We start from the raw sequence: 13,208 nt of genomic DNA, 5'->3' as shown, positions 1-13,208 counted from the left end.
AGGGCTGAGTGGAAGGAAAGCTTAAGTAGGAAAATTTGTGACCATTTCCTATAGGAAGTAGAGGAGGGTCTGAACTGGATCTTAAGAATGAGGACTTTTTTTAAAGGCGTAAGATAGGAAAACTATTCCAGGTAGAGGAAGCACCTGAACAAAGGCAGGATAGTAAAGTATTAGGAGAATGGCTAGTAGATCAGGACTGGGATGCAAAAAAGTATGGGATACCAGAATGCACTTGGCCAACCATCTATCTACTTTTGTGACCCTGAGCAAATTGGTCAACTTCCCCCAGACCCATTATTTCTATGGTTCATTTCTGTCTCCATTTGTTGGTGGAACTTAAGAAGATACAAGAGTGAGAAAGGATGCTGGGCACCATGGCACATGCCTGTAAATGCTCAGCAATTTAGTGAGACCCTAAGCAACTTGGTGAGATCCTGGCTCAAAAGTGAAAAAATAAATAAATAAAAAGAGCTGGGTGAGCTGGTGTTGTGGCTCAGTGGTAGAGAACTTGCCTAGCAAGTGTGATGTACTGGGTTTGATTCTCAGCACCACTTACAAATAAATGAATAAAATAAAAGTCTACCAATGTCTTAAAAAAAAAAAAAAGAGCTGGGGATATATGTAGTTTAGCAAAGTATCTGTCTCTGGGTTCAACCCCTAGTTAACCCCCAACCCCAAAAAAAGAATGAAGGAGAAAAGTGCATGATATGGAGCTTTAAATCTCCATTTGTTGGTCTACCCTGCTTACATGAAAATCCCAAACCCATGTTTGAACTACAGTATGATTTGCAGAAGGCACAGTTCTTTTTAAACTGAGTGAACATAGTGTATACATAGAGTCAACTTAGTTCATCCTTCTGCTTTGAGGGAATAGAATATTCTTCTTTTCCTTAGAAAGTATCAAGAAGATCCCACAGGCCCCCTAGTAGCTTATTCCCTTTGAATTAACTTTAATTATCAAGTTTATCTAGAATCCTTCCATGTTTACCTCTGACCTTTCTTCTCTAGAGAATTATCTGATTTCCATTCCTCTAAAAAAAAAAAAAACTTTGAAAACATTGTGAAACATAAAATGTATACAGAAAAATGTATAAAATACAAATGTAAGCTATAATTACACAGCAAATACCCATATAACCACCAACCAAGACAAGAGACAGAAAAACCCCTATAAAGTCCCCCATATTACTTCCCAAGCACAACCTTCTAGAGGGAAACACTGTTTCGAATGATATTTAATAATAATCAGATCTTTGCCATTTACCATGTCCTTCAATGCTAGCTTAGTATTGTTTCCCTTTAACACTTGATCTGAATGAAATCATAACGGTACATATTCTTTTGTTTCTTGCTTCTTTTTGCTCAACATTCTGACATTTGTTCATATCATCACGTATAGCTAGTTCATTCTTTTTCCTCTCCTTCTTATACAGTGCTTGTTATGAGTAGTTTATAGTTTATTTATTCTACTGTGGACAACATTTGGATTGTTTCCAGTTTGGGGTTAGTATAACAATATTGCCCTGAACATCTTGGCTCATGTATCCCAGGGCCTATACCTTAAAGAACTTTAACTTCTGAGCTTTTGCTCCTGTTTTTCCTTTACTTGTGCTTGTTAACCATCTGCTTGTGCTCCTATAATATGTTATCAGTACTGATTATTCCAGCTTCCAATCCTGCATATCCCCTTTTCCCTGTAGTTAACATGATTTCCTCTCCCAAGGAGTAATTTTTTTCATATAATACTCAAGTAGGAAATCTATTTGTAACATTTTGACTGTTCTCTTTTTCTCCCTAGCAAACAAACCCAGGAGTGCTATACCACTGAGGGACATCCCAAACCTTAATTTTGAGAAAGATCTTGAGTGTTGAGGCTAAGGTGTTAAGGCTGGCCTTGAACTTGGGATTCTTTTGCCTCAGCTTCCCAAGTAGCTGAGATTACAGATATGCACCACCACATCAGGCCAAGTTATCTCTTTTGAATATAACACAAAATGGAAAGTACATGTTTGACTGATGCAGGGCTGGGGTCAGACCTCTTCCTGGGAGGCAGTACAGAATGGGAATTAGGACTGTGGGCTTTTGAATCAGACCAAATCTATAAACTGCCACTTATTGACTGTGTCCTTGGATAAGTTATTTAACTTGTGTTTTAATTTCCTTATCTATAAAAAGTGGGGATAATTATACCCTTTATAGGGCTATTTTGTGCACTACATCAACAATCTATAACTTTGATTATAAGAGTTTCATAAAGCCAAGTGTGATGGTACATGCCTATAATCCCAGCTATTTGAGAGGCTGAGGCAGGAGGATTGCCAAGTTTGAGGCTAGCCTGGGTAACTGAATAAGGCTCTGTTTCAAAATTAAGAAATTTTAAAAGGCTGGGGTATATAGTTCAGTGGAAGAGTGTTTGCCTGACATGCAAAAGAAAGCTCTAGGTTAAATTCCCAGTACTGCACTCCACCCCACCCCACCCAAATCATAAATTTGACTTTATGCAGGAAGAGGAAAGAACAGGCAGCATCCAGGAAACCTTCAGGTTTAGTGCAATGATTCTATATACCATGACTGGTACTAAACACTCAGTTCACCCCTCTTTGGGGGGTGGGTATGGCTAGGTAGGGTAGGCATGTGAGATGATACCTGTAGTCACAGAATACAGAGAGAAATAACTAGTCCATGTGCGAATAAAACCCAGAACCCCAGCTTCACACATACTCATATTTATTAGTAAAGAGGATGATACCACAGGATAATCCAAATCACAAGCCACTCTAACCAGCAGTCTTTCTTTGTGCAATTCATTGTACAGAAGAGTTGGCTAGAACAGAAACCATAGTTCCTAATCATCAAAGAAACCACATTCTAATTTTTCTTATCCTACAAGCTCTCCATGTACAATTCATGACTTTGTCACCTTAATTCCTTTGTTTTAGGAGATAATTTTCCAAAGTCAGATAATTACAGGTATAGCACTTTAAGGCTGATTATTTCATTACATAATTAGGGAGACGAGAAGTGTTTAACACAACCTCCTTAAGTTATTAATGTTTATTTCCTCTTGTCTTCTGGTCAACATATATATATATTTTTTCCTTTGGGTACTGGGGATTGAACCCAGAGGTACTTTACCACTGAGTTACATACCCAACCCTTTTTTTTTTGGGGGGGGGGGGCGGGACAGGGTCTCACTAAATTGCTCGAAGTCTTGCTAAGTTGTGGAGGCTGGCCTCGAGCTTGCTATCCTCTTGCCTCAGCTTCCTGAGTTGCTAGGATTACAGATACATGCCACCATACCTGGCTCCAGTCAACACCTTTGTGAAGACATGGATGTTTGGACTCTTAGTCTACTGCCTATAAAGCTTTCTAAATCCAAGAAGGCTTTTGAGGCAGTGACATTTCCAATCTGAAATTAATTGTTGGTCTAAATTTGGACCCATTAGAGAAATGCCAATGACCACTGGGTTTTAATTTTTTGTTTCTGAACCACTAGTAAGTATTTTACAGTCACATTTAATAAATCCTCTTATTATTCTTCTTTTAAAATAATTCTTGAAATGTTTGAGCCTATTGCAGGGGATGGGAAAAAAGTAGAAGTAAAATTAAGAGTGGTGCTGAATGATTATTGAGTGATGTGGTCTGACAATATTTGCTAACTCCATGTCAACATAGCCAGATGGTTTAGTTTTTTTGTTTGTTTGTTTCAGTAACATCATCTGGTAACATGTTGCTAAAGAAATGGGCTAACTGGTATGACTTTTAGACCTCAACTTTAAAAATAAGGAAAGCTTTCAACAGGAAAAAAAAAAAAAGGCCTGTAACATTGGCACAAATTCATTGCCTATGGTGGCAAGATATATCATGGCAATAGTGCATGACATAGGAAACTGCTCACCTCATGGTGGTCAGGAAGTGAAACAGGAAAAGGTTGGGGTCCCAATATTCTCTTTTCCCCAATCACCTAACTTCCTTCTAGTAGGCCCTACTTCCTAAAGATTCAGCCACCTTCCAATAGTGTCACCTCAGGGACAAAGTCTTCAATGCCTGGCCTTAAGGGGACATTTAAAATCCAAACCATAACATTTTGAAAAATTACAGGTACTCTAAGCAGCAACTGAATAAGTTCCTGGAGGGAATAGATTGCACCTAAAATAGCACTCGCTACTTAATAGCTGCTCACAAACAACTTCACTCAAGTGACTTAAAAAGCCGATCTGTTTCTCTTAAATGCTGACTTTTGCTTATTGAAGTGCCATAGACAACTAAAAATAAAGGGAAGAACTCTTTGCAGACCAGGTGCCATTACCTGGCACCCAGGTAATGAATAAATGTTAGCTGAACCGAACTAGGCATTTTGAAATGTGCTATTGCTATTCATATTCGACAAAATGGTTTAAATACAAACTGTTTAGAATGGCAAAAGGGAAAGGGGCATGTGGCTAGTTAAGGAAATTAAAAAGAAATAGAGAATAAATGGAATATTAAAACTTTGAAATTAAAAATAAAGAACCTTGTTATATATGCTTGAAATCTTCTTTCCTGGCTTAGCAGGGAAGGGAGAGGGATGAGCTTTTAGGATCAAACAAGACTATTCTTTAATCATATCATCTCTTATTTTTGTGGCATGTGTTTGCTATAGGGAAACTGATATGAACAAGCTGCTTAACATGCTCAGGTAATTTTTTAAAGGCTGAATTTACCTCATATCATTCTTTTAAAACTTCTCAGCATGCATTCAAACATAGCTCACAAATAAAACAGATTTTCTATCACTTAAGACAACAAAATGGTTACTGTGTAACAAGTTAGGCTTGTATTCCTGGCAACAGATCTAGTAAAGCATTAAACTCACCTCAAGTTCAACGAAATATTGTTTGGCCTACCAATAACTTCGAACCAATGAACTTAAAGGACTAATGCATAATGCAGGTTTCCCCATAATTTCCAAGGATTTCATGAATAAACTGGTTTTTCAGTAATATGGCATGATCCAAATGAAAGGCAAGCAAAGAATTACCATCCAAAAAGCAGTGAGATCTACTGATAAGCAATAGCTCAAATGGGCCTACATTCAGCCCTTAGAACAGAATTATGAAGCAGAAGCCACTTGTGCTCAATTACTAGAGAGGATATCAATTCAGTCTTTCCAGTACAGCATTCTCACCCAGTCTAGACACATGTAAACTGCTGCCTACACTATCTAGCTGTGGAACTGATTCTGTCAGACTAGTTGGCCTTTCCTTTAAAAGGAGCATAGAAGGTAATCAGACCCTCTTGAGACTAGGAAAAGCAGCAAAACAGACATATAGTACATGTGTCTGCAATGATAAGCTCTCAAGAAGATGTTCAATAGGCATATGACCTATGTAAGAACATGGCCAGTAGACTAACTTTAAGTTGAGGATTAAAGCAACACACACACAACTTTAAAAGTGGGCTGTATTCATCCATATTGCATTTAAAGTTTTAAAAAAATGCCTTCTATTCAGTGTGTCCCAAAAGTCTCAGTGCAATTTTAAGATATTAGAGATGGGGATGAGTGTGGAAAGCTGACCCCTCTCTCAACCCCTAAAAGAAGGGTAGCTACAAGTGGTCTTGAGAAATTATCTAAAATGTGCAGCCCAAAATAAAAGAGACATTTTAAGGGGCTAGCCAACCTTCACGAAATTAAGTTAGGGGCCTCTGTTGAATAACCAAAAAGAAACTCTAATACAGAATCATAGTAATAGTGCTTGGAATGTGTTCAACGGGAAAAGTTTGGGCTGGAAATACTTGTTTAAGAAAAAAAACTACATCACCCCACCCTCCTTTACCAAGTAATCCAAGCCATCTTAAACTTTTATCATCTGACCACGCAAGATGTATTTCATTAAAAACTCTTTCAGTTTGAACTACATCATCTCCATGAGAATAAATTTTATTCAATGAACAAGTAGAAGGGATTCTTGAATCCTACTATAGTTCTTTGGTGTGAACTTATAGTTTTCTGTAAAAAGTTCAGAAAAGGATATCAGATAAAGTAAAAGGCTTTATTATTCAGGATCAGCTCAAAGTCTGACACTGACACAGGCAGGGATAATTATTATCTCATTACATTTGATCTTTGGCACCCATTTGAAGTACTAGTTTTCCAAGTGGGACATGTTACACCCAAAGGCTCTTGGCAGTTTCTGACAGCCACGTTTACCCCAATTTCACTCCATAGTGCTGCCAGAAGATGTGCAGAGACACAAACAAAATCATCTACTTTACTGATCCTTTTTCAAGGATTTCCCTCCATTCTCCCCACTGGTTTTCAAAGCAAGAGTTAGCACTGGCAGGCATACTTTCCTAACACTCAAAAATTAAACACCAAATATAAGCAGATTTCTTAAATACTCAGAGTTAAGGCTATGGTGTGCTTGGTTTTGACTTTCCTTTACTCTGACTTCTCTTTATTTTTTTCCATAGAGAATCTATATTTAACCTATGTGGTCCTGGTGGTTACAAGCTTACTTTACAATTGCAAAACAATCAAAGAGTATGCATTAAGAATAGTTTTTAAAACCATTACAAAAGTAGGAATAAAGTCTACACAGTCCTCTTAGATACTAATAAAATGAATTTCTTGTAACTGGAAGGAGAATCCTTTCCAAGTACAGACTAAATTCATAAAACTTCTTTCCATGAGGGTAAAAAGTGGCAATATGTAAAATGATGGTTCATTTAAAAATAAACAACGCACAATTGTTTTAAGGGAAGAAATGTTAAGGATATTTTGCATATTATTTAGAGTTAGTTAATTCATTCTCTGTATTAAATATCCAGAGGAAGTTCCATGTTTTTTTGAATCAGGGCAAGACTAAAAGGTTGTTGCTTTTATGAACATGAAGAGAAAGATTTCATTCTTCAGGTTCTTGATTTTTGGTTCAGAGCTATCATATTTTATAGAAATACCAATAAGAAATTGTTACCTTTTCTTCAATTTTTAAAAAGATGCAGCCCCTAATGCTGAGGAATAAACCTAAATTAAAGCCCTAGCTTTATTGTATGATTACTGATTTTATAAAACATCTTCTATTTAAATGGTTAGAATCACAAACTATAGAAAGTGATGTTGGGTGATAACATACATAGCTTGGTAAAAATAAGGGAAACTTAAATCTCATATGGTAGATATATTTGGGAGAAAAAAGATGAACCCAGTTTCCTATTGTTTTTCTCCTAGTTTCTCCAAAGAGTTGACATTATCGCTGCATTTACATAAAGACTTTTAAAAACACTTAATCACTATAAATGCATTTATCTGAATATCACATTTTTGCACATATTTAAAGAAAACCACAAAAGCACAGTGAAAAGATTATATATTTCAAACAAAAGTATAGTTTTTTGAGGCAGGACAGATCCAGAGATATTCCATAGAGTCCTTTAGCAGTTGGCCTTCACAGACAGGCCTTCTGCTGTGACTGCCAGGCACTTTCTACTATGCAAGGAAGTTTCAGGATGACAAGAGACATGTCCTGTTTTGTGCCTCTATGAGTTTGGATGTTATTATTGTTGAGAAGATGCATAATTTAAAAAAGTAAAGACTATTCATTCAAAATGCTACAAAAATGACAAATTTACTTTATGAAATTTAAACACACCACTTACTCTGAGGAAGCTGCATATACACTAGGTAGTATACCAGATTAGGTACATTGTTCAGAGTTGAAAGATTTTTCTCAAAAAAATGAAAGGATGGCAGCTTTCTTAAAGACCAGAATTATGAAGTCACTGTCTTTGCACCTTGTTTTAGTGGAATCAAGTTCAGTTAACTCACTCAGATTAGAATTTACAATTCTGTTGAGTGTTCAGGACTACAGAAGTCATCTTGGGACTTTCTATGGAAGTAGGTACAGATTTTCCTCATGGAGTTGGGAGTAATGGTAACCTAGAAGAAGAAAATTTAGATTTCAGAGACTTCCTAGGATAAAATCCAAAGTTACCTAGCACATTAGCACTAACTGTACATTAATTTAAGATGCCTAGAAGTTTGACTATTTTAATAAGCCAGCTTTTTAATCCCAACTACTTTTGATGGCAATGTCTTTTTGGTTGATTTATAATGAAATAGTAAAATTTTAATAAATAATATGCAAGAAAAGCATAGATTTTTTTCATGTGAACAGAAAATATTTACCAGTTAAATCTCCTAAAAGGAATTGAAGTGGTTACAATTATTAACCTCTTTGAAATAAATGTAGCCTATAAACCAGACTATTCTATATTATCATTGTATAAAGAGAAAAAAAATATTGTATTATTTTTTGTGGTGCTGGGGATTGAACCCAGGACATTGTACATGCTAAGCACGTGCTCTACCACTGAGCTAAATCCCTGTCCCAAATTCTTAAAAAAAAAAAAAACAAAACTTCAAAAAATTAATAAATGCAGGGCTGGGGATGTGGCTCAAGCGGTAGCATGCTCGCCTGGCATGCGTGCGGCCCGGGTTCGATCCTCAGCACCATATACAAACAAAGATGTTGTGTCCGCGGAAAACTAAAATAAATAAATAAATATTTTTTTAAAAAAAATTCTCTCTCTCTCTTGTTAAAGTATACATATTAAAAGCTGTCAAATATTTCCGATTTGTTTTTTCTTAAATTATGGAATATGTTTCATGATAATGTGTACAGGATATGAATACTTACTACCTAGCTTACACCCTTTAAAAGGGCAGATGTTGCTGATCTTGATTCCTGGATTGGATTTCAATCATCCTATCACCTACTTCTAACACAGAAGAGATCATAAAGCACAGTGGAAACTTCCTTAACCCACATCCCCTTAACCTGCAAATTCACAGGCATTTTCTATTCCTTCTGACTGGTGCTTTTAGCTCACCTAATTTTCACAGCTTCTTCTGCGTCTACCATTTTAAGTCTATATGCTTTTCAAGGTTCTGCCAACAGTATCTGTTACTGACATTATCTATTTTAAATATTATGTCAAACAATGAAATTTGAGTCCTAAAATGGTAAGTAAAATTATGCTGCATTACTGAATATTTAAAAGAGTAGATATAGGCGGTAAGAACAATGGTGTGGTCAAGATAACTAGAAAAAATTGGGGAGAAGTCATAAAAATCTAGGATTTGGTACTTTACTTGCTTTGTAAGAATCTAAACTTCACCTTAAATAACCATAAAATGTAATTACAAACTGAAAATCTACTTATGGATGTTGGCAACTTTCCCAAGAATATCAGCTATATTGACTTTAAAAAAAAAAAAAAAGGACAGCATATCTATCTAATAGGAAAGGAGAGATACTTCTGAATTGATATTTGATATCCTGGAGCACAAGGAAGGGTTTAGCAAATCTGGCAACAAGACTGAGAGTATAAACCTTGACAGGAGGGATTTTAATGGAAGTAAACAGGATTGCCAGATACAATGACAGTATACCCAGTTATATTTCAATTTCAGATACATAATTTTTGGGTAAAAAATCTGTAATATAAATAAGTTCCATGCAAAATTTGTACTGTATTTTTATGTGCTAAATTCGGCAACTCTAAGGATAAATTTGCTTTCTTTTCTTTTAAGCATTTTGACTCCAGATCTGTATCTGGCCCCTCTTCAAGTTAAGAAATATAACTTCTACATCACTTCTTACTTACCGGGCCTGGTGATGTCTTTCCACTCTGTCTCCTGGAATTGGGTGTCTGGGATGATGGACTTCGTGGAGATGAATTCTCAGCCTTGCGTTTGGCTGCCATGGCCAACAACCAGTTTTTATTCTCTGGGGAGCTATTTTCTTTGCCTACCACTTCAGACCCTTCTCCACAAGGTCTCAAAGGAAGAGGCAGTGTTCCACAGTTTTCTGTAGTATAAGGACTGACAGGAGAAGGAGGTTCTGAGATACTTGTACCAGCTCCTTCAACTTTGCTTGATTTGGTAGAACTTACAGAGTCCTTACTAAGGTCTTCCTGGTTACCAGTAAGGCAGCACAGATCCAAATGAAGATTTTCAACTTGGCCATCAAGCTCAGTCACACAATTGCAACTCTTCACACACTTTTGTTTCACACTCTCCAGACAGCTTGAGTCTAGCCGCCTCTTCACTCTATTTCTAGACTCAGAACAAGCATCTCCTTGGGATGACTTCTGGCTCACAGGAATGAGAGCTTTTCTTGGAGACATGATCTTTGTTTCAGAAGCAGGTGGAGTGATGGGTGGTGATGAAGAAGGTGTTCGGGTCACCCAGTTTCTAATTGACATCTTAAAAGATGAGAGTGGTTTGGGAGAGACAGAATTGACAGAGCCTCTTCTGCTGATGGGAGACCGGGTCTTGGCAGGAGGAGTTTTAATAGAGAATGTGGGAGTATTTGAAGGAAGAGGAAGGTCTCCAGCACAGCTTGGAGCACACGCTGCAGATGATGGGGAGGAAATAGACGGACTGCTCTTTACTCTGGGGACTTTGGCAGGAGTACTCTGGCTACTCGTTACTGTTACTGAAAAACGAAGAGAAGAACATGAAAATCAGAAAGCTAAATATTCTCACCAAGAAAAATTGCAGCTCATTTAATCATCCAAGGGTTGATTTGCTAGTAAGTTATATATGTCATTTGATTCCTACTACATATGCCCTTTTAGCATTTTCCTTTCCTGTCCTGCCAGCTTCCCAATTAGCCTATTGTAAAACATACACTTTTAAAAACCTACAGAAAAATACAGGGGCTGGGGTTGTGGCTCAGCGATAGAGCACTCGTCTAGCACATGCCAGGCACTGGGTTCAAACCTCAGCACCACATAAAACTAAATAAATGAATGTCCAACTACAACTAAAAAAAAAATACATATATATTTTTTTTTTTTTTAAAAAGCACAGAAAAATACAAAGAAAAATTTCAAAGCACCCAAGCATTTTTATATTTGTGTATGTGATATATATTATACACCTGATAACCTTAACAAGTAAGTGATGGAATTTCTTCTGGTAGAGATAAAAACTACCTTCATTCAACAGATAAGGAAAGATGTCAGTTACAAATGATCTGCCCAGGTCACATAGTAAGTAATCATGCCAGGTTTTAAACCTGTGCATTTCTGTTGAAGAGCCCCTGTGCAGTGCCTCTTGCCTGCATCAATAAATAAAGAGTATATACAAGAATGCCAATGGTAGCTTCACATATGAAACTGAAATTTCATTAATAACCCCCCAGCTTAGTTTACAAATGATTATTTTCCATAAGTCAAAGAATGCCAAAGAACATTCAGACTCTCAATCCTTGCTATCTGTTAAACAAAATCAAACTTAGTGAACAGGTCTCTTCTCTATTTGTCCTTGTCCCTTTGTTTACACACAACTTTAAGTATTTTGGACACATTCTTATCATAATGATTCTTCCCTCAGACTTTACTTTACAACAGATGACACTCTATTTTCTGTTTCTTTCTTTAGTCTTCTAGATTTCTGAAACAATGTTTCTGTCTTCAAATAACAAGAAATGACATCTATTCATTTTTTAGTCACAAAGTCTTTGAATTGTAACTCAGACATTTAATTGAGCTTAATTACTAAACTGCATTTATATGCAACTCCTTTTAGGATGGGCTGATATAAAAATGCAGTCCCTTAGCAAGAATATAAAGATTTGCAAGTACTGTCTTTAGTAAGTTTATTAGCCTGTCCTTTATAGCCTATGTTTTTCACTACTTGAGCAGTCTTGCCTTGGGACAGAGAAATTCTACAAATTGAAGATTGTCTAAATTTTTTTCATCGATCACACATTTAGAACTGGCCAAAGTGATCCTGCTTCTTCATTGAAGATCACTATTGGAAAACCTCATTTTGTCAAATGTGCTACAAAAGGACTTCTTAACAGTGACCCATCCATGGAGCCCTATTTCAGTCCTCACATTCCTGTTCCAAAGCTTGATTACCATTATATTTCAGTAGAAAAGGAAGTTTTCACTTGCTGCATTCCTCAGGGCAGGTCAATAGCCACTGCACTGCTGCCACAGTCAATTGTTCCCTTTAAATGGATCGAAGGGTATTTAGGACAAAAAGTCCTAAAATAGTGCAGGTCTTACTTACAATAGATCATTTCTAAGGCAGGAGTAGGGCAGAAGGAAGAGACACAGGGACAAATCAGTTACCTAAGTTTCTTATACTTGCACGACACACATTGGAAGTGTTTACTAATGGCTAGCAGATATCTGATGTGTTGGTAAGTTGGGTCATTTTCTCATTTTTCAGAATATTATGACCCTGAGTGGGGGGAATCAAAGAAAAGATTTTGTTAACTTTGAAGGTCAGAAAAATTGGGGGTTAAATTTAAATATATATATATATATATTTTTAGAATGTATTTTTTTTTTTAGTTGTTGATGGACCTTTATTTTATTCATATATTTATATGCCGTGCTGAGGATTGAACCCACTGCCTCACACATGCTAGGCAACTGATCCACCTCTAAGCCACAATGCCAGCCCCTAGAATGTATTTTTCTTTATTTGTTCTTTTTAGTTATACATGACAATAGAATGTATTTTGACATATCATCTGTACATGGAGTATAATTTCCCATTTTTGTGGTTGTACTGATGTGGAGTTATGCTGATCATGTACTCATATATGAACTCTTAAAGAGTAAGTAGATGATAGAAGATTGAAAATTTAAACAGTATAAATGGGGAAAGTGAAAAAAGCAAATTTTTAGTTCTTTTTTCAACCTTTTCATTTCACTCTTATATTCTTGGTGGTTCACAATTTTCTATGTGCTTGTTATTGGTGCATACAAAACTATACCTTAAAAACCTAATCAACTTAATGAATTAAACTATATAGTACATGTTTTGCAACTTGCACTTATATCTTTATATCTCTTCACACAAGTATACATAGATGTGCTGCATTCTAACAAGTGTAGTATGTCACTATATTGGCCTATATATTTAAAAATGACACGCCATTTAGTTTTTCACCTACTTAAATGGATCAATCCCTTATAAACCTTGTATGAGATCTGAAGACATAAAGTATAGACTGGCAAGGCACACATTGGGAGTGTTTACTAATGGCCAGCAGATATCTAGCCTAAAGGCTTCCTGAAAGCCAGTTCCTTTGAGGAATTGTAAAGAGCTTGCTAATTATCAATTTGCAGCTTCCTTCTATAAAATTAGCCATCTGACCACAGCCTACTTTTCCAAACTTATACTATACTACTTTAGGGCC

The 13,208-nt window shown here is 36.4% G+C and overlaps 1 protein-coding gene across 1 annotated transcript in view; it reads right to left on the bottom strand.

Annotated features, from left to right (window-relative positions):
* Positions 1-13,208, bottom strand: part of Dtl (denticleless E3 ubiquitin protein ligase homolog) — a 61,991-nt gene that overhangs the window by 14,268 nt on the left and 34,515 nt on the right. The window contains exons 14-15 of the mRNA XM_046452266.2: positions 9,649-10,481; positions 7,808-7,918 (exon numbers count right to left, since the gene is read on the bottom strand). Coding sequence (XP_046308222.1) covers positions 7,820-7,918; positions 9,649-10,481 — 932 coding nt within the window. The 3' untranslated portion in view covers positions 7,808-7,819. The remainder of the gene's footprint in view (positions 1-7,807; positions 7,919-9,648; positions 10,482-13,208) is intronic.

The sequence above is a fragment of the Marmota monax genome, unplaced genomic scaffold, assembly GCF_021218885.2.
Source record: "Marmota monax isolate L192 unplaced genomic scaffold, Marmota_monax_Labrador192_F-V1.1 WCK01_AAM20220418_F8-fsc00105, whole genome shotgun sequence".
Lineage (NCBI taxonomy): Eukaryota > Metazoa > Chordata > Mammalia > Rodentia > Sciuridae > Marmota > Marmota monax.
Note: the sequence above shows the minus strand (reverse complement) of the source record. Positions and strands in the feature narration are given on the sequence as shown.